The 25,314-nt window shown below is 38.4% G+C and overlaps 1 protein-coding gene across 2 annotated transcripts in view; it reads left to right on the top strand.

Annotated features, from left to right (window-relative positions):
* The window catches only part of mybpc3 (myosin binding protein C3), a 44,210-nt gene that overhangs the window by 1,182 nt on the left and 17,714 nt on the right, over window positions 1-25,314 (top strand). Inside the window, exons 2-20 of one of the 2 annotated variants that reach the window (XM_042487104.1) lie at window positions 3,582-3,851; window positions 7,106-7,252; window positions 7,854-7,931; window positions 8,363-8,511; window positions 9,048-9,165; window positions 9,257-9,305; window positions 14,291-14,350; window positions 14,472-14,474; window positions 15,169-15,192; window positions 16,783-16,946; window positions 17,050-17,182; window positions 17,389-17,391; window positions 17,605-17,729; window positions 18,559-18,664; window positions 20,186-20,352; window positions 23,289-23,454; window positions 23,540-23,646; window positions 23,742-23,771; window positions 23,855-23,994. In XM_042487104.1, the coding sequence (XP_042343038.1) occupies window positions 3,582-3,851; window positions 7,106-7,252; window positions 7,854-7,931; window positions 8,363-8,511; window positions 9,048-9,165; window positions 9,257-9,305; window positions 14,291-14,350; window positions 14,472-14,474; window positions 15,169-15,192; window positions 16,783-16,946; window positions 17,050-17,182; window positions 17,389-17,391; window positions 17,605-17,729; window positions 18,559-18,664; window positions 20,186-20,352; window positions 23,289-23,454; window positions 23,540-23,646; window positions 23,742-23,771; window positions 23,855-23,994 (2,039 nt within the window). The remainder of the gene's footprint in view (window positions 1-3,581; window positions 3,852-7,105; window positions 7,253-7,853; window positions 7,932-8,362; window positions 8,512-9,047; window positions 9,166-9,256; window positions 9,306-14,290; window positions 14,351-14,471; window positions 14,475-15,168; window positions 15,193-16,782; window positions 16,947-17,049; window positions 17,183-17,388; window positions 17,392-17,604; window positions 17,730-18,558; window positions 18,665-20,185; window positions 20,353-23,288; window positions 23,455-23,539; window positions 23,647-23,741; window positions 23,772-23,854; window positions 23,995-25,314) is intronic. The other variant, XM_042494822.1, reaches the window with a different exon arrangement.

Here is a 25,314-nt window from a genome sequence, read left to right as displayed (position 1 = left end):
GCTTCATGAGGTGACACAAGTAGCTTGGTACAAATCCTCATGTAGCCAGTAGCCAACATCATAACTTCCTACGTGCAGTTATCCATCCATTTGTTCAAAGGGTTTTCCTGTGTTGTGATAGTTTCCCTAAGCCCCTTTTGGCCATGTCAAGAACTCAGTAACATGTCACATGATCCAGGTGGAAACATTGTCTGATGTGAAATCAACACTGTCACATTTCCAGCATCACTGCATTCACAAAATGCACCACTGATCCAAAAATGCCCCACAGAATTCCAACTTGACATATGGACGTCCAGTTTTTTTCTCCCCTCTCTTAGGTGGGAATGGATCGTTGTTTGGGGACTGAGAGGTCAGACATATCACATATCAGAGGACACATTGCAGCCCAAATGGCTGGCTCTGTGTGCTAAGAATTTTATTGTAGTGGATTTGCTCAGGACAATAACAGTTATGATCGTCTTATTCCTGTGACATTTTCATTAATTATCATCAACAGTTTGCAATAAACAGAATGCTTCTCGGTTTATGAAGTATTGCAATAGACTTGATTTAATTAGTCATTGTTAAAATAAAATACATATATGTATATTAAAATATCAGTGATCAGTATTAACCCCCCCACCCCAGAAAAACAAACAAACAATGTATCAACAACAACAAGAAAGGTGTTGCTCATTGTGTTGAACTTAATGAAAATTATTGGCTGAACCTGGAGTGAGTTCAGGCTTATTTTATAGCTGCCCAACCAACAACGATTTCTGTTTCATTTTTTTTTCTCATCATTCATCATAGTCATCATAGTGTCACTTTCAGTGTAAAGGCTTTAAAAACCCAGAGTGCGCAACCTGCTCAGTGCCAAACAGCAAACAGACACAGTTACACAAAACACATTTTTAGTTCTTAAGTGTGACACTTAAGAGTTAATATCTTTTTAGCCATTGGCTTTATGTAGTGGTCGTGGCCCAGAGGTAGAGCAGATCGTTCTCTAACCAGACAGTTGGTGGTTTGATTCCTGGCTCCTATGGTCAACATGTTGAAGTATCCTTGGCCAAGATACTGAACCCCAAATTGCTCCTGATGGCTGCTCTGTAAGTGTTTGAGTGCGTGTGAATGGTCAAAAAACTAAGTAGCAGGAAGCATCTTGTACAGTAGCCTCGGCCACCGGTGTGTGAGTGTATGTTTGTTAGTTTGCACTCACACTTGTGAGATCCCTCAAAAGAAGACTTAAAGTTTTTTTTTGTGCAGCCGATTTTGTTTCATGGAAAGCTCAACTTGGACTTTAAAAATCTTAGTTAATGTTGGACCTATATTCACCAGATGACCAGAAACACGGCCCTTAATGAATGATGATGTTGCTCTGTAATCACTGAATATTTAATTAAGCAACTGTTTGCTAATAATATCACCATAATAGGTGATAATCTGACAGTGATGTGTATACTATTTGTTTCCTCTGTGACCAAGTGGCCAAAAAATGGTTATTGCAGGCTTAAAACACATTTTAATTAAAGCTGCTTTCATGCATGCAAGCACAATAATTATTGGTGCTAAGCACTAATAATTATTGTATTCAGATAAAATATGTGATGAAAATAAACAATGAATGGATGTTAAAATAAAATAATCGAAAATAAAACAAATCATCATGTGAAAGGAAGTCCTGAAAACAACAAAATTTAGAAGTTATCCCTTAATTAATAATAAAAATGTAAACTGTTATTTATTACTTAATTTTAAATAAATGGAAACTAGGACAGCCTTTTTACTTAAAATGTTATAAGGGTGTGAAAGGCAAAGCAGTATGACTGAGTGACGACATGACATGAAGAGATGCCATAACAGTAGAGACAGACTGAGGGCACATCATTCTTTCTGTGTCTACAGAGTCACAAAAATAGAGTTCACTTAATCCCTTGAGTATGGTACCTGCACCCCTGTTGCAGCTGAAGCTGCCAGCCTCAATTATTAGTCCAGTACATAGGCATCCTATATATAAACTCATAAGGTCATTGTGCAACACGTGGAGTTTATTTGTTCTGTACATTGAACCGTTCAGGACTCTTGGCAACCAGGAAACAAGATGCATCTGAATAGGTCCTATACATGTCTTGATTCCAACCACCTAGTGTTACCCTTAAACTATTATCAGGGCTGTCAGTTCCAATCACTCTTTTAGTTTTTTTAAGAATGACTGTAACTATGCATTTTTTTTAAATAACTTTTCAAATAATAAAAAGACCTCTGTGCACAGCAGGAAATGCAACAGCTGTTTTTTATGCAATAAGTGTACATGTTACTATTAATAGACTGACTTTAGACACTGTGTATTGATTTTTTCCCCCCTATTTAAAATTATTACCCATGCCTGTTACTATTATTGAAATATATATTGAAAGAAAGTCCTGATCTGATCTCAAAGATTTGTATCTGGGACAATAAAGGTATTTTTTGACTGATTAGGATTGGCTATATTGAGCTTAAAGAGCCAAATTTGATCATGTCAGCTGTCACGCAGGTGTCTTTACTTTTATACATAGCAACACAGAGTGCAATCTTTGTCAACTGTCCAACTCTCCGCTTTCTGTCCCTATCTCCACTGAGCTCCCGTTTGTAAGAGCGGGGGCTGAGCCTCATCTGCAGTGATACACCACACACTATAAACAGAAATGCAATGTGAGACTTTTTTTGATTTTTTTTTAAACATAATATACTAAAGTTATGAACACTCATTTTAGTTCAATGTGCTCAGTGTGAGAGACCCGCATTTTGCTTTTTAACTTCTATTTTTACATTGTGGTGCTGCTACTTTTACTAAGTAAAAGATGTGAATGCTTGATCATGGGTCTGTTTTTAGGCAGTGGACTCACTTTTTAAAACAATTACAGCATTAATGAGCTTCAGAAGTCAAATTATGAATACAGCGACACTTTTCAATGACACCCACTGAGTTGGCATCCTTTAGAAAACTTTTTAATTTGTCATGAGTTTGATTAATTGGAATTTATTATAAATACCCCTGTAGGTTTTTAGTTCTTTTAACTTCTGTTCTTTTGAACATCTTCCACTCAAGTAATATTTATTCTTTCATGACTCCCAAAATGAAGCCCAAACTGTGTGCTTCAGAATCATTATTTTCTTGAAAGTACAGAAACTATGTAAGAGAGTACCAAGACTACATAAATGAGACTTATTATAAAGCCAGATGTTGGTGGTTTGAGAGAAAAGGCAAATTCATCAGTTTTCAGCTAGCCCCACCAAGTGTGCTGCAGACTGTACGACACTGTACGTTTATAACATGAGCAGACTTTTGTTTTCAAATGGATGTAAACTTACATGATTAGATTCCAATGCAAAAAACCTAAACTGTATTTTTGGTCTTTTATTTTGTTTGATGAAACTCGAAATGTGCAAAAAGTAAGACTACTGTTACCTTTTACTTGTTTCTCATCAATGTTCACAAGCAAAACAAATGTTGCATGAGTGTTTTCTCCTCAATATGATTTGATTACACCTGAACAGCAGACAAGCTTAAAAAATAGTCTGTCACTTAAAAAAGCTTACCCACTCTCCCTCTTCAGTTTCAGCATTTGCCAAGAAACCAAAGACTCAGGAGGCAGAGGAGGGGTCCGATGTGCTCTTTGAGGCAGAGACTGAAAAGCCTGATGCTAAAGTAAAATGGCAGTGCAACGCAAAGGACATCACCAGTGGCGACAAATACGTCATCACAGCCGATGGAAAGAAGCACTCCCTCAGTATCAAAGCTGTTACCAAGGAAGATGCCAATGTCTACGCAGTGATTGCAGGGGGGTCAAAGGTCAAGTTTGACCTGAAGGTCGTATCAAAGCCAGGTGGGAGACTTTGATGCTGCAGCTGTGTGTTTGAGGTTTCTGCTCACTGACTTAAGTAGTCGCCACAGAGCACAAAGCAAAAAATAGCACTCAATGCATAAAACCACTGAGGCAGTAAATACTTGATGAACTGCACGCACTTGATGTTTCTGCACATGAGCTCACTGTCTGCACTCTGACAGCTGCTCAATGAGTCTCTGAAAGAGCTTTGTATGGTCTTTCTTTAAGAGGGTTTGCTTTAAAAGGAATAGTTTGACATTATTGATAACATGCTTGTTACTTTTTGTGCAGAAAGTTAGATGAAAAAATTGCCACATTCATATTATTATTATTTCATATCACTAATTAATAAGTGCTACACAACATCTTGTCTTCACTTTGCAACCAACAGGGACTAAGGAGAGTCAATACTATCGTCCCACACATAACCCATGAATGCAATCTGATCTTACAGAAACACATAAAGTAAAAGTATGTCACGCCTTGTGGGATGGGGGTGCCATCTTTTGACGTATGCACTCTGTTACCTCTAATGCCAAAGTGTATGCACTCAGTCCAAAAGACAGATAGTTTACAACATCTGGTATGCGAGTGGCCGTGATGCATCAGGATCTGTGATCCAGCCTTGGGGCGCCTAGTCATATGGCTCCATGATTTTTATTGTAATGAGATTGTCCAAATGCTGCTGCTTGACCACTGTGGCAGGCACAGGTAACTCAGTGCAGTCGTCACAAAATGAGGCCCTTGTCCAAAAAATTTCGCACGACATGTCATCAGCTTCACATTCTTGATTCGTAAAATGACCCAAACTGTTTACACCACATTAAGGTGAGGTGACACATTATCTGTTGAAATTATGGGCTAGCACCATAAAAACAATACCAATAGGAATTCAGTCACAAATGTTTGCAGATTTCAATATGTGGTTAACATTGTGAAACAATCAGTTTTGTTGGGTTTAGGTTTAAAAAAAAACTGTGACTAGTTACCTATAACTGAGGTGAAGGTAGTGTACTGCTACAACACTGGAATAGGACTCTAAAAACAAAGGAAAAATAATGGCAAGAACGCAGACATGTCAGGCTAGGGTGATTTATTGTCTTGAAAACCAAAAGTGCCAATTTACAGGGGCAGTCCCATGTTCGCCTGTGGTGGAGACAGCAATACAATGTTAAAGATCAACTAACAAATAACAGCCTATTGTCAACAGAAATGAGCTCATAATAAAATAAATAATAAATTCTAATGAAAATGAACTATAAACAAAATAATAATAATAATAATAATGATTGCTAAGCAGAACTGACATTACATCACCGTTAAAACAGGGTTTAAATGGCTCTTTGCGACACGTCAGCAGGAAAAGAGTGGATTTAGGCAGATGGTCAGACCTCACCTTTATACCTTAAGCCCCACCCATACTATGCCTACATAACATAACTCATGACAGTTATTTTTAAACTTATTTTTCTAGCCATAGTTGGAGTTCTTCCCCCTGTTTCAACATTTAACATCTCTTGCAGCATTAATATTATTTTAGACTTGCAACAAAAACTTAATAATGGGGATCATTATTGTCTGTTATAATACTGAAGAATGGGGGTTTCTATTTGGTTTCTTCCACCTCAGTCCTCTTTAGTGCAGGTGTATAATGAGGTCCTGGTCAAGGTCAAATAACAAGGTCATGTAATGTTCATATTCATGTTCATGTGTTTATGTTCATACATATTTTAAGTTAATTTAATTCACTTCAATATTGATCTCTGGTTACACTCGGGACACAAACAGCAGTCTCCTGGGTGAAAGTCCTATGTTTGTTTGAGTTGTCCACCAACCTGACAGCCTCCCTACACTGACTTTTTTGGTCTTCATACTATCTAATGTGTGACATTGTCCAGGGAATGTGTGTGTCCATCGTGACAAAGGATTTTAACTGATTTTCTGTTGGCATTGTTTCCATGGTGCTGGCAAGTAATGTCTAAAACCACAATGTTATGTGGTGTTAAGAGGATGTGGTGACCAGGCTGAATATATTAAAATAGCTGGATTACAGCCTTGCTGACACATGCCCCAGAGGTCAGGCAAAGTACTGCAACAAAAAAATCATCCCAAAAAGCATTTTCACAATTATAACCATTATTACTACCATTGCCATTTTGTAAAACTTTTTACAGGACACATCCAATTGAAAACAAAGTTACTTTCATTTAAAGAAATCGGTGGCATCCTGGAGTCCTGCATCCAGGTCTTACAATGTGCACATAGTCTGTCCTAAACCAAAACTTGACATTTTATACTGAACAAACAAGACATATCATGTAAATCAATGAGCTTTAGAAGAGCTGGTAGGTGGATTTGTAGCTTTTGAACAAAGCCAGGCTAGTTGTTTCCTCCTGCTGTCAGTCTTTATGTTAAGCTAAACTATTGTCTCCTGGTTGTTGCTTCATATTTACCATGCAGACATAAGGTTTCCTAAATGTCAAACTATTCCTTTAAGGATCTGCAAAATTGAAATCACTGGCTTAATCACAATCATTTTGTCCAGCATTTTAACATATCTATAGAGCACTGTCCTGTGTGCTGCAATGACCGTGTGCAAAGTGTGCCACAGAGCAATATTTGTGCTATTAGTCTGTCAGTGTGACCTGCTGAGGTCGTTTGTGTGGGTTTGATAAGGTGGAAACAAATCTCAAAGAAAGGCAGCAGACTAATGGGCCCAGTGTGCTACAACAGACGTCCCACAGCTGTCTGTGGCTCATATCATAGCCGCCCTTACTCTGTCTGCACAGAGACCTTGACCCTCACACCAGTACATTATTTCCTCATGAGTAACCACCACTTGACTGGTGCTCAGGATAGGCATGAGAGGCAGCTGATAACACATGGAAAATTGTTCAGTCATTCAAAGATGATAAGACATAAGAAATATTTGGGTGATAAATGTTTGCCAGAGAATAAATTTCACTCTGACAAAAGGGTGTGTAGTAGAATACTAGAAAGAAAAGTTGTATAAATGTATAAATCTAAGTGGTTATAAATATTCACATTTCAAGTCATGCTCAAAGCTTCACTTGAACTAAAGAGTCAGAGATAAGTATTGTTTCCTAAAAAAAAAAAAAAAAAAAAAAGCTTTTTACGGACACTCTCTAAGCAAAAATATGTCAAGTTTGGGTCTCTTGATCTTGCAGCAAACAGGCCCAAAATGTGTCATTGTACCTCTAACTTATGACTTGTATCTGGTGATGGTAACACAGAAGTTCCAGTTGAGGCTCCAGCCGAGGCCCCTGCTGCCGCACCTGCAGAGTCCAGTGGAGAACCAGAACAGGCCTCCGCTCCGCCTGCAGCAGCACCGACAGAGGACCCGCCTGCTGCCCCAGCAAATGATGCTCCTCCAGCTGAGGGTGAGTTGCTTAGTCCCATATTCATTCAGTCAGTCAGTCAGTCATTTACTCCTTCATCTTGGTGTCAGGCCTATTTGCCATCAAGGTAAAAGAGCATTACATTTTTAATTACATAAGTTTATATCTCATAGTCTATGCTTTGATAAACATGCAAACGGCACCAGACACTATGTTTGCTTTATATTTCTTTTCATTTCTCACACCACTGTATGTGATATAAGAAGTGTCTCCTAAGTCCATATATCCTTAGAGCCCTTGAGTGTACAGCACTTGAATAAAAGTTTTAATTGTGTTACTTTCATTCGAGTGACACAGTTTGTAAGCTTGAAATGTGTTATCATACAAATCATACAATTTAGAATGCAGTATTTAGCGTCATGATGTTCCACACATCACCAGTAACATAAATAAACAAATCAGTGTAACTCAGTCAAGTGAAAGTCAGTAACTTAAAATATCCTGCTTCAGTCTAGTAAAAGAAGAAGGTTTTCATTCCCTACACGGATTTCTAACTTTTTTTTTTTTTAAATAAAACATTGTCTGATTTGGACCCCTTGACTTGATGTTGTGATACTCTGCTCTGACCCTGTTGGACTTTTAGACGGACAGCCTCCAGACACCAGACAGGACCTGACTGGACTCTTCACAGAAAAACCCCAGAGTGGGGAGGTCACCGTAGGTGAGAGGCCTCAAAAACAGGAGTACTATATATGGGAAATAATCTAAAATACGTATTAGTTACTGTGTAGAGAATGTGTGCAACTGTCTTGGAAATGTTGAACATTAGAGAGCTGGGTATAGTAATATGAAAAGAAGCAAGAAAGAATAATGGAAATGATATTAAGTTACTATTACTGGTTCCTTTAATTTGAAAACTGACATTAGTAACTTGTTAATAAATTCATTCATAATTTCTTTGAACTGTCAAACAGATACAGAAGTCCTCAAACGGTATATATGAAAATCTAACATGACAGTGAATGTGTAAAAAAAATACTAAATAAGTTGATAGTTTGTAGACGTTTATCACAGAATGAATCAAATACCATTAAAAAGTTTGCGGTGCATTGGATATCATAATCTGAGGGATAACGTGCGTTTGTTGTGAAGGTGGAAACATCACGTTTGTGGCCAAAGTGAATGCTGAGTCGTTGCTGAAGAAACCCACCATCAAATGGTTCAAAGGGAAGTGGATGGACCTCGCCAGCAAGTCTGGAAAACACCTGCAGCTGAAGGAGACGTATGACCGCAGCACCAAGGTACTGTGCACCAATACTGAAGGCACAAAAACAGGAACATCTTTTGATGTCTTAAAGCTTATTTTATACTGTATCTGAGTTATTGTCTTCTTTTATTTAAAGAGCTCATGAAAAGCTGCCCATATGTTCTCTGTCATTAGAATTAGTTAAACTGGCAAAATGTAACATTTCACTTTGAGGCAACAGAGCTGTTTTGCAAGTCTTTCCCCTTCTCACCCTCAGTTTTGCAAGTTCTTGCCTCAGTCAGTCATCCTGATAACATGATGAACCACACGCATGCTACCTTAGAGGATATGTTATAGAGACCAAAAGATGTTGCCCAAACAAATGTCATCTTAGGATTTCAGAACAAGATGAAGAAACAAACCTTTACAGGTAGAGTAAGAAGGGTGAATCAGTGGCATGCTCCATAAAGATCCCAAATCTGATGAAAAGTTATACATATAAAGCACATGAATAACAAGGTTTTGAATCAAAGATGCTGTTTCTATGTTGTATAAGCCATCACATGTCTCTCCTCATGCATGTGTCTGCAGGTCTACACGTTTGAGATGCACATCATCGAAGCCAAGGCTAACTTTGCTGGAGCCTACAGATGTGAGGTTACATCCAGGGACAAGTTTGACAGCTGTAACTTTGAGTTGACTGTACATGGTGAGTGTCCATGTTGTTATCTGCTGGTTTGTTTGTGGCACTCCTTAACATTGTTTCTAATATCATCAAACACGATTTTCTTGTTTTTCAGAGGCTTGTGCTTCTGAGGGTTTGGACATAAGAGCAGCTTTTAGGCGCACGTAAGTTTCATAAGACTTTATTACTTTGTATAAAACACAAAACACTTTTGGTCACGTTGAAATTGATCATATGTTTACTGGTTAGTTTCCTGTTTTGCTATATTGGTTTTACATTAAGGGTTTGGTATTGATAGAGTGAAATAGCTCTAAAATGTATCTGTTTATCTTCCTCACAGGACTTAAACAAACTCTTGTACCTTAAATCATTGATTAGTTGCATGAAAAACAACCCTTTAAATCAATCATTTTTATGTGTCAATTAATACTATCAGTTTGATGATAGATTGGCCTGCTAAATGAAGGTCCATGCTGTTCTGCTTAAATTGATTTTCGTAGTATTTTACTCATATTGTAAGTTTTAAGATTCAAACTTTTTTTTAAATGACAAAAACATCTATAAGCTTTAAGTAAAACATGTTTTAAAAAATGATACTTACGATGCTTGATACTAATATTTGAAAAATATTACAGTTATGCATCAAATATATATTGATGACTTGAATAGGCACGATGAACTTATATGTTTATATTTTTATATAGACAGCACAGTGACACGAGGAAAAGTTTTTTTTTTGAAGAATCCAAGATCCTTTAAAAGTTGTAAAAGATGTTTTGCCATAATTATTGTCCAATTGAGCTTGTAAACTTGCATCCTTTAGGACAACGGCATCATTTTAGTCCAAAAACACGCAGAAAATACATCTGAATAACTTTTTCTTGCACATGTTTACACATGTAGTTGATAGCAGAGTAAATCACAAGTAAAACTGTAGCCACGAGTTTGCTTTTAGGTTCAGTTAACACGAGGTTAGATTTTATGTCACCACATTGACTAATGCTTATTTAGAATTCTCAGTGAACCTCAGTGGAATATTACAGTGTTGTGTAATGAGTAACTGTGGAAATGCTAACCTAATAGGAGCGAAGCTGGTAAGAAGAGAAGTGGAGCACTATCAAGGTAGTAAAGCGGGTTTGTTGCAACAATGGAGGCTCGTATTCAAACACTGAGGATTCTGATTGTTAAAGCAGAGAAATCAGGAACAGGATCACAGACTCTGTGGCCTGTTTCCTTTCTGCCTTCTAGTCAAACAGAACCTGTGTTTTGGGTGGTGTAGCCTTCATTCTGCTGTCTTTTGAGAGAGCAACCACAGGATAAAGAGCACGAGAGAGCTGACTCATATTCAAAACCCTGGATGCAGTCATCATCCGTAGTAGCTGTCATTGTGTTAACCTTTGACTCAGGCAGATCTTGATACATTGGTAATTAAACTATTAAGTAACATGCGCCGGTTGCATCCATCAGCTCTCTCTGATCCGCTCCTGTGTCTCCATAAGAACAGTAGAGCCAGCTGCACAAACAGCTACCCGGCAGAGTGAGCTTTGACGGTGGTTTGATCGTACTGAAAGGGCAGGATGTGCTAAGACACACGGGCTTTTCAGTAAATGAGCTCTTCCACACGGTTGCCACATACAGGAAGCGCAGCTATGGTGTGTTGTAACTTCACCACATAAACCAGACTCAGCTTCTAATCCTGCTGTTGGATCAGAGGCTGGAGACAAGCACACAGTCAAATCTATGCCCTTGTCTTTATCTTTCATCCCACTGATTAGAGTCAAGCAGGCCCTATAGTGGCCGATGTTTTCGTTAACCTTGAGTGTTTGGTATTGTTCTTGCACAGATGACTGCTGCTGCTCATGTTTAAAGGGAACAACTGGACATTTTTGGAAATATACATTTGCTTTCTTTTCAGAGTTAGATAGAAATACTGAGACCTCTTCAATAAGTGATTTTTAAACTATAGACTAAGAGTCTTCTTTCAGTGTCTTTGCTTCTGCCTGCTCCTAATCTTCTCACAAAGCAAATGGACTCTGAGCTCTGGTCCTATTATTAAAAAAACAATGTGATGCTGGAAAGATGCTCTTTTATATAAAACTGGACTGTCTATGCAGTACAAAGATGCAAATACTTTTGAAATTAGTGCTATATGACCAGAGAAAACAAGGGAAAAGGGCTGTGGTATTTTCTCAAGAGGTAGAAAACCTACAGCTACCAGAATGCACTACTCCAGGCCAATAAGCGCTCTCTCAGGTGAATGATGCAGTGTAGATTTAGTTGTTTTTTCCAGGCCCCCAGGAAAGCCACTCAGCCTGCAGTCATTTTTTCCAGTGGCAACTCACTGTATTGTGCAAAAAAAATCCCCTGCAGTCCAAGAAGCTTTTTCCCTATAGACCACCATTATAAAAGAGACGTCTGTAAAACTGCTGACAGGGCACCTCGAACTGCAAGGTTAATCATGATAATTTCTATTATGCATTTTTGATCCTTAAGTCTTTGAGCTGAGTGGGAACTCCTGAGCGGGGCCATCAAAAGAAAAACTACTGCACATATTCAGCAGGATGTATACTGCGAAAGTAAACCCGGAAGCTAGAAACATTTTCATATTGGCAACTGCTTTCAGTCTATGCGCAACAGACCAAGCAAATCTGAGCAGAGATAAGCAGGGAGATCTCAGATCTCAGACTGCCAAGAAGTGCGCTAGACTTCTAAGCCAATTTTTGTAGTGGCCACGAAGTGTAATTACACCGTCACGTAATGCCCTGTGACCCAGAAAGACTTTTTCCTATGACTTACATAGCCATAGTGAAAGAGATGTCTTTTTATCAGTGGACACATTTTTTTTTGTTTTACACAATTTTTTTTAGGGATCTATATTTTTCCAAGTCAGCAGGATCCTTGGTTTTCCTGTACTTCTCTCACATGTTGTCCCTTTGATTAAAGAGTCTGATCCAGAGCTGATCCATGGCAAATGTTTACCTTTGATCCTAATTTCTCTCCATGGTGCGTGTTAATCAATAACTCTTGTGACTTCAGAATGAAAATAATTCCAGGCATCTTCAATGAAAAGTATAAATTGGAACCTGTCCCAGTTTGTTGAAATCAGGTCATGTGTCAAATTATCGAGATTAATGTTCTTACATTGTCTAACTCTGATGTATTCTGGAGGAAGCCTGAGGTATTTAATTTTCCATACAGAAAAGACGGAATGACGGGATGCAAGATTTAATGATTCTGTCAGAATGAGTAACAGGGATCCAATCTAAAAATGTTTTAGATCTGGCAAGAACTCTGGATGGCCCATTGATCAGCTGAGTTAATGCTTTTTAGTAGGTTTTTATCATTTGATGAGGAGCGGTCGAGCCAGTTTCTGTCGCCTGAAGAGCCATAGCATGTACATCACGTACAACACACACACATACACACGTACACACAAGTTTAGGCTGTGTCATAAAACAGCACACACAGCTGAGTCTGCATAGCTTATGAGAAAAAATAAATAAATAAATAAATGAAATAAAAGAAATTAAATGCCTTCACAACTTAGAATTATTATGATTACTATCCTCACCCTTCTTAAATTATAATCTTCGTGAGTCTCAGTCAGTAGGGAAACAGAAGAGAAGCATAGGCTAGAAAAAAGGAGCTGGCATCAAATAAATAAATAAATAAATAAATAGATCAATTGGTCATAAGTTAAGAAAAAAGGATATGTAAGTAAAAATATAATTTCCAGATGCCTTCATAACTTTAGAATTATTTTATTTTAAGAATTATACTTTTCCTGGGTCCCGTTCATTCTTCTCATGGATGTATTAAAGGCATGGATGTATTAAAGGCATGGATGTGTTACAGTGAATGTCGGGATCCTTCTACGTCACGTTTTGCGACAGCTTCAACTTCTTGACATGAGTTTGCGACACTGTTTACGGCAAACAAAATAGTTCTGCAGCGCTCGCGGCAAAATTCAACCTAGAATACCAGCACGTGAACCACAGCTTGTTTGCAAACTAAAGTCAAAGTTGCTGTCCTCAAAGTGAATACTTGGACGAGCAGTCAACACATAGCTCCGTCCCAAAAAGCACCGGAGAGGCGAAAAAGAGAGGACGGGAGGGAACATAGTTATGGAGAGTAAACATGCAGACTGAAGTCCTCCGCCTCCTCTGCGGAGCGAAAAGATTTTGTGGACAACTTTCAGCGTGCAGGACAAGACCAGGGAGTAGCTGAAGCTCAGTGCTTGAAGTGGCTTCTTTACTGGGTCAAACTGCGGGCGTTTTTGGACAAAATTGATGCGGAAGTGCGGGCAGAAATGAAGATACGGGTAGAGAGGAAAACTAGCTTCGACAAGAAGCTGCGGGATCAGACGGTTCATGAAGCCGAGGACATCCTCACCGTCTGCTCGAGCTCAGAAACGTGCTCTCCCAGTGTGGTCAACGAGCCCTCGATTTTCTTAAGAACTGTATTAATAATTTCAAGTTTATCGTCCATATGAGAGATCATCTCAAGCTTCATTTCCGGCATTCCTTCCCAGGATGGTTTGGGGGAGCCTGGGTCTTGAGCAGTTGTTTAGTCTGCTGCCGCGTGTTCTTGAAGGAGAAATTAGGTCCTCAACTTGTGTTTTCAGTTCACCACAAGAAGTTTAATTTGTTTGTTTATTGTAGTTGATTTACAAATAGCCTACCACCCACACTGTTAGGAGACAAAGCTAGTTGGAAATCGGCAAGTCCCTTTAACACACAACATTGTGTATTTCCCAAAGTGCCAGTATTGTTCCTTTAAACATGGCAACACCTGTCTCTCCAGCAAAACATCTGCTTGTACATGCACCTTTTTTTAGTCATTAGTGCACTTATTTTTTGTTCAGTCTTCAGAATGACTCTGTCCAATCCAAATTCAAACTCCTTCAATATTATCTTAATTTTAATATTTGAATATTTACATTGTACAATACATGAAGTATTTCCTTGCACTTGCATATTGGAGCATGAGTAAACAGGATTCATATTGTATAAAAGCAATGTGGATTTGTTTTATTTTGCACAAACCATGTCTGTTCAGTATTAATATTGATCTTTTCTTTGGAGCAATCATGTAGCGTACTGTGCTGTTGATGTTGATGATATGCTGCTGGTGGCTGATGTTTCTGCAGTAGCACAGATGGAAATGAGGACTCGGGAGAGCTGGACTTCAGTGCCTTATTAAAAAAGAGGTAAGCAATGACAAAAATAGTGACAGTAATCTGTCAACTTTCAAGTTAAAATAAAAACAAATAAAAACAAACACCTTTTTTGTCTTACTCTCATTCTGTCTGGATCTTCCCGTGTCTTCAGAGAGTAAGCTACCTCTGCATTTGCAAACTAAAAACTGGAATGATCACCTGATGATACTTAACCTGCATGCACAGTGCATGATGCTATATTAGCGTGTGTGTGTGTGTGTTGCCACCAATATATATGTAGCCATTTAAGTCCTGATTTTCGACTAAGTGGTCCTGAGAATCTAGTCACCCTATCTTGTCTCACTTTTTTTATCGCAGTTATCCCATTCTAGATTAATCCTGTTGTCACTGTAATTGCACTTGTCTTCTTTGCCTTCTCACTAATACTACAATAACTCACATAGCAACACTTTAGTACCAATCAGGCGTTTTCTCTTCCCTTCATATGTACATGTTAATGGTTTTCTCCTGACATCACGAGCCCTTTTTCTCTACCACTTTGCAGTCTTCACTCAGGAGCACAAATTACCATCCAGCTTCTGAAAAATCACTTCACACATCATCACCAGATAGTTACTGTTAGCCGTGCACAAGAAAATTAGACATTGTGTCAAACAACAAACTAAACAGAATTTTTTGTCCTAATTTGTGCATTCTTGTTTACTTGCAGTTTGACCTTTGGTGTACTCAATTTGTTTTAAAGGCATATTTCTAATATGCTGATTGTGTTGCTTTTGAAATGCTGTGTTTTAACTTGTCTGGTTTGTTTTGCCTCACTTGCCTCTTGGGTTCTTCCTTTGAATGAGCAGCAGTTTCTTAAAACCCTCAAATCGGTAAGAAACTGCTGATGTACTGTCTGGATGTTGCAAGAAAAATCAGTGTGCATGCATTTTGACTGTCAGTTTTTAAATGTATGTATTTATTTACTTTAAACTTTTTACTGTGTTATTTCATAATAATTACAAAATATGTCGTAATTATTGTTTAATAATTAATGTCATGATAATACATTATTGCTAATCTTTATCATATGTTATGTAGTGGAAATGGCTTTTTTTAATAATGATATTTGAACAGAAATCAGTCAATAATTATTACAGTATAAAATAAATTAATAAAATAGTGTAAGTTAAAAAAAAATGTTTTAATAGTCAGTTAAAACATATTGGTCATTTTTTGTTACCTAGATGCAATAGGATGCTAAATAATAATTGTAAACAGCAGTGGTTAAAAGTAATTAAGTATATTTACTCTGTACTTAGCGACAATGTGGAGGTTCTTCTACTTAATTTTACATTTTATGTTACTTAATTCATCAATTATGGTTCATTTCAGAGACAAATAAATTAGCGGCTTTTACTCCACCATATTTATTTGACAGCTTTAGTTACTTTGCAGATTATGGTTTTATATACATTTTAGATTAAATTACCCAACAGGATGTGACTGGCCAAGTGGCTACAGTAAATACTTACTCATTAAAGCAGCAGTAGCAGTTTTAACTTTTAACATAACTTTTTATACTTAAAGTACATTTCACTGATATTTCTGTACTTTGACTTAATTAAGATTTGTATTTATACTTATGGAGGGATTGCTCCATAAGTACAATAAATACTTCCACTACTGATGTGAAAAAGCATCTTGAGCAGTAGGAAGGAAGCTGCAGGCACATGGCTGCTCGTAAAAGTGGTCAGGTGATTGTCTGAGGTACTGAGATAAGATGCTGATGGCACCTTGCGGACAGGTGAAGTAACATACAGAATAGAAACAGAGAGAAGAAAAGGAGGAGGAAAGGGAGGACAACTAATTTGTGTTCTTATTTTTATTTCTTCAGTTGTTCTAAAGAGACACATTAACCAGGATATCTTTGCCAATGTTTAAGACTACATAGGGATAATTCCTGCTCATAAAATTTTAGTACTTCATCATTTTAGCAAATTTAGTACAATTATTAGCAGTACAACCCCCATGAGAGAGGAGGATAGGCTGCTTACAGCTGGGGCATGCAGTTTTTCTTGAATTAATGAACAAGATGAAATCCCAATAAATGTGTTGCAACATTTATTTATTTTTGCATCATGCAGAAAATGATCTTTTTTGTTTTAAAAAAAAACCTTAACAGCTTTAGCAAAGTTAAGAATAATTGTAGTCTAAATTATCTGCTGTTATGTGCTATAAATTAGTACACAATTTATGAAGGTGACTTATCATCAGCTTGTTATTTATTTTTGTATTATGTATTTCAGTCAGTTAATTATGAATAAAGTATGAGTACGCAGTAAATCTGTTACTGAGGTTTTACATAAATGTAAGGATTCCTGTACATCTGTTACAGCCTACATTAGTCTACACTGAGAATGTAAATCTGCACTAAGTGACTGTTTTTTAATGTCCTCCTCTGGTTTGTTTACGTATGTTAGAGCTGTGCAGACCAGCGCAGAGCCGGACACGGACGTGTGGGACATCCTCAGAAAGGCTCCTTCTTCAGAATATGAGAAGATTGCTTTTCAGCACGGCATCACCGACCTGAGAGGCATGCTGAAGAGACTGAAGAAGATGAAGAAAGAAGAAAAGAAGAGTGCAGGTTTGTACACAGTTTCTGATACACTTGATCTAGTGCTGACAAAATTGAAAGTATATATCTAACTGGAACGTATATTTGTGTGTCTGCCTCCTCTGAAATGAAGCTTTCCTCAAAAAGTTGGATCCTGCTTACCAAGTGACAAAAGGACAAAAAATGAAATTGGCCGTCGAGGTCGCCAATCCAGATGTGGAGGTGAAATGGCTGAAGAACGGACAAGAAATTAAAGCAACTGGAAGGTTAGACCTTAGAGAGATGGAAACTATCCATCTCAGCTCCATAAAACATGCTTTACCAGTACTTAATGAAGCATTGAACAAAGACAGCAGCAAGCCGTTACTATGTCGGTGAACATTTATCTCATTTCTCTCTCTCCCTTTCTTTTGCCTCTGCTTACATCAATATATGGACCAACTCCTACTTTTTTCTTCCATTACATCACCAGCAAGTAAGTGTCCAAGTGCAAATAAAGAAATGCCATTGCCCTTTTGGATTTTACAAAACAACTGTTCATGAGCTCTTTCTCTAACATATTTGCCTTTTCATCACTTTCCCATTTTTTTCAGGAAAGGTGAAAACTAACCATAATGCCCCAAAAGTTGTTTTTTTTCATAAATACATTGACTGTGCTGTAAAATGTATCTTTCTGATCTTTGTAAAGGTACATCTTTGAGAGTGTTGGCAACATGCGCTACCTGACCATCAACCACTGCTCCCTGTCAGATGATGCAGCCTACTGCTGTGTAGTGGGAGAGGAGAAATGCACCACTGAGCTCTTTGTTAAAGGTATGCAAAGGTGCAATGTGTAATACCTGGCCACATGCTACAAAGAAGTGGGTGGCAACATCATAATTGTACGCTATTGGGTCTGCACAATCTCAGTTTACAATCACCAGTTAGGAAACAAGTGTGAATTTGCAATAGCTGCAACCATGAACGCATATGCATCCCCCTCCTGGGGAACAAACTGTGCTAGCCTTTATAGAGCTATAGAGCAGCTGGTTGCAGCTTAAAAAAAAAGCTAACTAAATCAAATTCTACGAATTCAGCAAACTGCTTTAATCTTCATGTGTGACGTTGGCCTGTAGTTTATGTTAGAGCTTACTTAGCTCAGTTTTAGCAAGGCCATAGAAACAAGAACAAAGCCACATCAAGACCGTACATTGACACCATTTAAATGTATTCCAGTACAGTTTGTGTTGTCATTAGTTGCACTAAAGGTACTTTTCACTAAATAGCCAAATTATGAAGTTGGCATCAAATCTCATCTCTTTACGCCTCCATGTAGACAGTAGAAGGCCACTCCTGTTATGAATCTTTATCACTCCTTTTTTTGATGCTAAATGTGATTTCTTGTGGAGAGTGGGTGGCTGTGGTGGTGCTGCTCTTGTGCTGTTACAAGACTGGATGGGCTGGAGTATAGCTGGTTAGCGTGCTCATTTCAGTAGGTGTCCTTGGAAAAATGTCAAAACGGTTACTTCTTCATATTCTGTTGATAATGTAAGTCCATTTTATTGAATGCTTTGAATTAACTCTCTGGCAAACTTCCACACCTTTATAGATTAGATCCAGAAAGATTCAGAGTTAACATGTTGTTCTTCACTGTTTTCTGCAGAGCCTCCAATCCTGATAGTGAAGAATCTGGAGGATCAGATGGTGATGCAGGGTGAGCGGGTGGAGTTAGAGTGTGAAGTCTCAGAGGAAGGAGCCAATGTTAAATGGTTAGATATTCTTCTTTACACTCCAAAAAATCACCTGTCTGTTAGGATTTACATTTTAATGCTGTTTTGTTGTTGCTGACATACTGAGAAATGCTAAGATATAAAACCAGTGACCCTTAGTTGGGTTGATAGACAGATGTTGTCAGGAGTAGAATTAAACCTTTCTTTGGATTCAAAGCATTTTTTTAGTCACTCTTACATAGTGCTGATTGCTCAGACACCCAGCAGGTGGCATTTGAGTTTGTCATGTCCACAGACAGCTCACTGACTCTGTGACAGACTGCTAGCTGTACATATCATCACCTCAATGAAAAGGTCACATCAGCATTTGAGTGTTGTGTGTCCCATGTGACCTTTATCTGAAGGAGAAAGTTGCTGCAATTTCACATGGGCTTTTATTGGAGACCAAAATAATAAAAAAAAAATATTATAATAATAACAGAGGCAAAGATTAATATGTGGAGTACAAAGCTGAATAATTAAATTTAACATTGCCAAAAGTAAAAAGTAAAAAGTGTCTCAATCTAAAATTGACAAAAATCAATGCACATTATCAGTGATAAATATAATGTGCTAACCTTTTTAGAGAATACCACTTCTGCAGGGCAGGAATACTTAGCTTGCTTTGCACTGGGGCCACTTTTGCAAAATGAAAATTCCCTGTCTGAATCACTTTATAATTAAACGATTGGCGTGCCGCCCAGCGCCACCCAGCACCGCCCTGTTGAGTGTCACTGCTCTAGTGTATAAAAATTACGATTTTAGAGTGTGCATGAATTTTAATTTAAAATTTTGGACTACTATCAAGTATGTTATGGCTAATGACTCGTTTATGCTCCCTTTATATAGGAAAATACATGTGTCTGTTTCAAACATTGTTTAAGTCACTGCCTACATACTCCCATGCGTCCTTTGTGTTGGTACAAATATAGTCACTAGAGGGCGGAGTCAAAAGTTTCAAACAACAACCAATGAAGCGTAGGTAGAGGAGGTTTGGATGGGGGTGGTTTGTGAGGCCGTTAGATGAATCACGTGAATGGAGAATTCTTTTCGCTAGATTTGTTTAGTTCCACTGGGTTTTTTTTAATGTCTCCTTTGTCTCCTTTTATTGTATCTCGCTTAAACTACATTATATTTTCCCCACTTTCTCCAATGGTACTGCTCCATTTCATCTGTGTCCATTAGCTTTTAGAAAACTTGCAAAAACACACATGAAATGAAAGCAGAGTACAGACACGAGGCCCTGAGTCCAAAAGTCCATATTTTTAAGGTTTCAGTCAAATCTCACCGTCTTCATTCAGGACATGGAGCTAGCTTAGTTATCTACACAAATATGGACTCTCTGTATCATAAAAAAAAACAAGTGGTCATATGTTGAATGGGCAGGAGAGCATAACACTTGTTTCAAAATAAAAGTGTTAACCAGATCTTGAAAGACCTGCCCATAGTCAGTGTTATTCAGATACTTTTAATCATGACTGTTAATCACAATAATTCTGGTTGCTGTAAATTTCTATGCAGGGAGAAAGATGGTGTGGAATTGACAAGAGATGAGTCTTTCAAGTATCGCTTCAAGAAAGACGGCTGCAAACATGTCCTGATTATTAATGAGGCCACGAAGGAAGACTGCGGTCACTACAAGGTTAAAACGAACGGTGGCGAGTCCATGGCTGAACTCATGGTGCAAGGTGAGTGTCGGTCATGTGTGCCGAGTACAGTATGAGCCATTTATGTCAGTAATGAACGCTCCAAGTACGACGAATACTTGCCTTGCCACTTGTGGCATGCTGTCTATATTTGCCCACGTTATTCTGCCAAGGTTACTGTGGCGACGTAAGTCCACATGCCAGCTAAAGTTAGAAGACGTAGACCATATTTCACCTGAAGGACACAGTGACCTGCTTCCTCTCTGGTCATGTTTTCTGCGTTGTTGTTTTTGTTGAGTTGATTTAGGCCCTGTCTGCGCGCACACACATTTTGTTGAAAACAAATATTTGCCCCCTCTGTTTTGTAAAAGGAATCTGTCTACACAACCTTTGTTTATGAAATATCTCTGTCCACACAAGAATGCAAAAGTGACCCCAAACGCTCACACAGGTCACAATGTGTACAGGCTGACCTTACCTTTTTCAAAACATCTACTGGAGATCTCCTGCTGTTGATTCCTGTTTATTTCAAGTAAGAAGGAGCTCACTCAAACATAGGAGTTATGCTCTGGACATGTTATATTTTTCCCTCCAATCCTAATTAACAACAATCCCACTCTGGAAATTGTCCTACCCTCTGTTGGTTCAACCAGTCCTGATCCAAAACCGTCATTTCTGCTGACTTTAAAACGCGAAAGCTGAGCTGGAGCAAAAACATTTATGTAGTGTAAGCCTCCATTTGTCCATAAAGTGGTGCAGCAATACTAAGTTTAAGTGTAAAGTAGTCATTGGACCTAGCAGTGCTAACAAAACGTTAGCAAACCAGTAGACCACTGCTGTTGATCATAGCACATTACACAACAACAATTTAAAAAAAAAAGCAACAATGGGCATGCATGAATTGAGGAGGTGATGCCATTGTTTCCCAAATGCTCCATTTTAGATGCCCTAAAAGATAAACAGCTACTAGAGTTTAGTGACCTAAAGCTGTATGCATGTGAACGAGAAGCCAAAAGGTTAAGGAAAATGTCTTTTCACAAAAATGTCTGTATACGTGTGGACAGGGCCTTTATATCACACTTTAATCTGCCCTATCATCATGTCTATCATAAAATAAAATAAAGCCTAAAATTTCAGTGGTTTAAACAAAAATTACCATGTTGTGTTTAAAATGCTGCACTTTCACAATACTTAGTAGACAGTTGCAGAAACCAAATCTTTCATTTGCTTAAAAACGACAGTATTTTCAGGGGGAAATTTTCCATGACAGTAGAAAATCAAGTCTTTATTTTTTTATGGTGTAAGTTGTGGTTTAAAAGTATGTTTTATTACTAGATGATAGCTTTTCCTCACAGCCTTGTGATGCTGATGAAAGATCTGCACTGGGCCCCTCAGAATTTTGTAAGTGTGATTTTTAGATTTTCCAATAATATGATGGTTTTGCTGTGCAGATGAGGGTTAAACTGGATAAATATTCCTAATTTCAATTCACAGGTGATCTAAAAATGGTGGATGGGGACGATTCAAACTCATCCGTACTTGGACGTAGGCAAAATATAAACCCCAACCCCTAGTGTACCCTCCTTTTTACCTCCCAGTAACCATTTCATCTTAGTGCCCGTAGCTCATGGAGAAATGTTTAAATCATCACATGACAGCCATCAGCGTTTGATTATGATTTGAGCTTTCCTTTTAGAAACTATAATTTAGCGCTGGCCATATATTGAATATATATACTCATTTTTTTGCATATATATTCATGTGTATGTGTGACATACTGTATGTGTGTGTGTGTGTCCAACACCTCAGTCAACAACTTCCATTATAGTGCCATTATTCCCTGGCGGCAAGCTGACATGAAACTCCTGTAACCTTTACAAGCAGCTTGGTGTGAGTTTCCTTGCTCAGTTTACTATTTCTTTGGGATAACTTTAAAAACCTCTGTGCACATTATTTCATGTGATATAGCCTGAAGCTTCTGCATCTGGTCTTCATATCCTCCCACTTTATTTTCTGCCCTAAATCCAATTAACTACCCCCCCTGTGCCTGTTGCTAAGATACAACACACAAAGGCATAATGAACACCCCAAGCTCAGACATATTATTACCATATTATCCTCACAGACAATGCATCAAAATTTTGATCATATTATCATCAAACATCGTCATCTTTGCTGCCTCATACAGTAGCACATCTATGGAAGCAAATAAGAGACATAAGTCAACCTCTGAAAGACACTGAATTCATGGCATTGAAATGTTTTACCTTCTGTCTGAATTGGGGGGGCTGGAGCCATCCCAGCTGTCATTGGGCGAGACCCTGGACAGGTCGCCAGACAGTCGCAGGGCTGACATATATGGACAGACACACACTCTCACTCTCAGTCACACCTACGGGCAATTTAGAGTCACCACTTAACCTGACCTGCATGTCTTTGGACTGTGGGAGGAAGCCGGAGAAAACCCATGCTGATACGGGGAGAACATGCAAACTCCGCCCAGGGTTCGCCCCAACCCGGGTTCGAATCCTCTTGCTGTGAGGCAACAGTGCCAACCACTACACCCCTCATGCCGCACTAAAGTTGCTATTTGAATTTTTTTGTCTGAATCTGAATTTTACCAGTCAAATTTGGGCAACCATAATCTATTTTGTAGAAATTCTGTGACTTGAATTTCTCAATCTAAATTTATGTACATTTAAAAGCAAATGAAGCCAATTAAAATCAGCCTTTGAAACTACAGCTCAATAATTTTCTTATTTTTATTTATTTCAAAGAGGGGAATTCAGAAAAAATGCATTCAGATACATGGTTTTCAAAGTAAAATATTTCAATGCTATGAATTTAGTTGAGTTTAAGTTCTCAGTAAAGTTCAAATTCTTATGTCTCTTATTTGCTTCCATACACCTCTGAAGTCTGAATGCCTCGATAGTTTCCATTATCTGCCGTCTGAGTTTGTGCTTTCTCTAACCGTGTAGAGAAAGACCTGGAGATCTACCAGAGCATTGCAGACCTCACAGTGAAGGCCAAGGACCAGGCGGTGTTTAAGTGTGAGGTGTCCGATGAGAAAGTGAGGGGAACCTGGTACAAGAACGGTGTGGAAGTCCAGCCAGATGCCAGAATAAACATCACACATATTGGCAGGTGAGGACGCATTTACAAAGATATGCTGAATACTTTATATCCCATCACACTTTGAACTGAACTGAATTTTTAAAAATCTTTTTAGGATCCACAAACTGACCATTGATGATGTCAAACCAGAAGACGAGGGAGACTACACTTTTGTGCCAGATGGCCATGCTTTCAACCTCTCTGCTAAACTCAATTTCTTGGGTAACATCGATGCTTAAACACTTCAAAATTTTGCAATTTATAGATTTACAAACTAAATTGTACTTAAACTATTCCTTTTTTACTCGTCCTCCTAGAGGTGAAGATTGACTACGTGCCACGTCAAGGTACCACAAACTTACTCTCTTGTTCCAAACCCAGTTGAAATTCAGGGATTTGTGCGTTTGAACCATTTCTCTCACCCTCTAAGATCCTCCTAAGATCCACCTGGACTGTATGGGTCGCACTGCTGAGTCAACTATTGTGGTGGTGGCTGGCAACAAACTGCGTCTGGATGTCCCCATCACTGGAGACCCTGCCCCCACAGTAGTCTGGACTAAAGGAGAGAAGGTAAAACCGATTTGTGTTATTAATCAGGTACAAACCCATCGTCTGACATCTACTTAACCATCTGTCCAGAGCGCAGTAAGTAAGGATCCTAAAAAATATCTGACAAACATGCTGATTAAATTTGAAAGCATACATTGATTGTTAGACACAAAAGATTTACCAGAAATAAGATTTAAGTTTAGGGGTGGTTCATGAGTACCCATAGAACCAATTTTTAGTGAACTGACCCCTTTGAAAATGGCCATGCCAGTTGTTTTCTTGCCAGAATTTAGCCAAACTTAGCTCCCCTATTTAAGCTTTGCTGACATGGTCGGTGTCAAAGGATTGAACAGCACTGAACATGCAACAATAATTTACAAGTTGGGATTAAAACATGTGGATGGACCTCTGCACCATGGTCCCTTAAAGACAGTAATATTGGCCTTAAATTATTTTTGCGAGGGGGAGGCAACAGTTCTTCTTTATTCTGCAAAATTTAGAAAAATGTTGGCATATTTAAACAATATATAGTGCACCCCTAGTATAATGCAAGCTGAGGACATTATACTTTGTGTTTCAGTGGCACGGGTTAGCTCTGTAGACACACCTATTTTATAATACCTAATACATCCCTTCCTGCTAATAAATGTGGGATACTAGGAATTGGTGTTTTAACCAAGCTGAATAAGTACAGTGCTACTAACAACCTAATTCAGTGATCCCAAACTGTGTGCTGATCTTTGAGATGAGGAGAAAGAAAGGTTTATATGGCCTCTCTGTTCTCTTCGACTTTTCCCGCTTTGCTCTGCTCAAATGTAGGCTAGATCTGTAAAACCTGGTGGAGAGGAGAAAGAAAGGCCGACAACCTCTTGGACCCTGAAGGATGGGGAAGTAAGTCTGTTTGTCCCATATGGATGTAAGCCTGTTTGTAGCAGTCTAAAATCCAAGTCAGTATGTCAACAACATTGTTTTTCAACTTTTACCGATGTGTGTCTTTTAACAACAAGGCACACATGTCCTCGACACTAAAGAAAACAACAGGCTCACCTGTAGTGTACTGGACGTACAAATATAGCCAATGGAGACGGTCTATGTGCATTTCACCCGATGTAAACCTGTTACCACTTGAGATACAAAGAATGATCATGCAGGCACCTCACTGAACAGTTTGTGTGTTTTATTGATTTACTGCTTTACATCCCTGGAGACAGAACAGGCTGCAGAGGAAACAACAACAACAACAACAGATGCAGACAAAAACATGAAAAGCAGCTTCTCCAGCGGTTATTGATGTACATGCACTCTGCTTTTATGTCTCATTTTTAATATGCCATTAAAGGG

The sequence above is a fragment of the Plectropomus leopardus genome, chromosome 1, assembly GCF_008729295.1.
Source record: "Plectropomus leopardus isolate mb chromosome 1, YSFRI_Pleo_2.0, whole genome shotgun sequence".
Classification (NCBI taxonomy): Eukaryota; Metazoa; Chordata; class Actinopteri; order Perciformes; family Serranidae; genus Plectropomus; species Plectropomus leopardus.
Note: the sequence above shows the minus strand (reverse complement) of the source record. Positions and strands in the feature narration are given on the sequence as shown.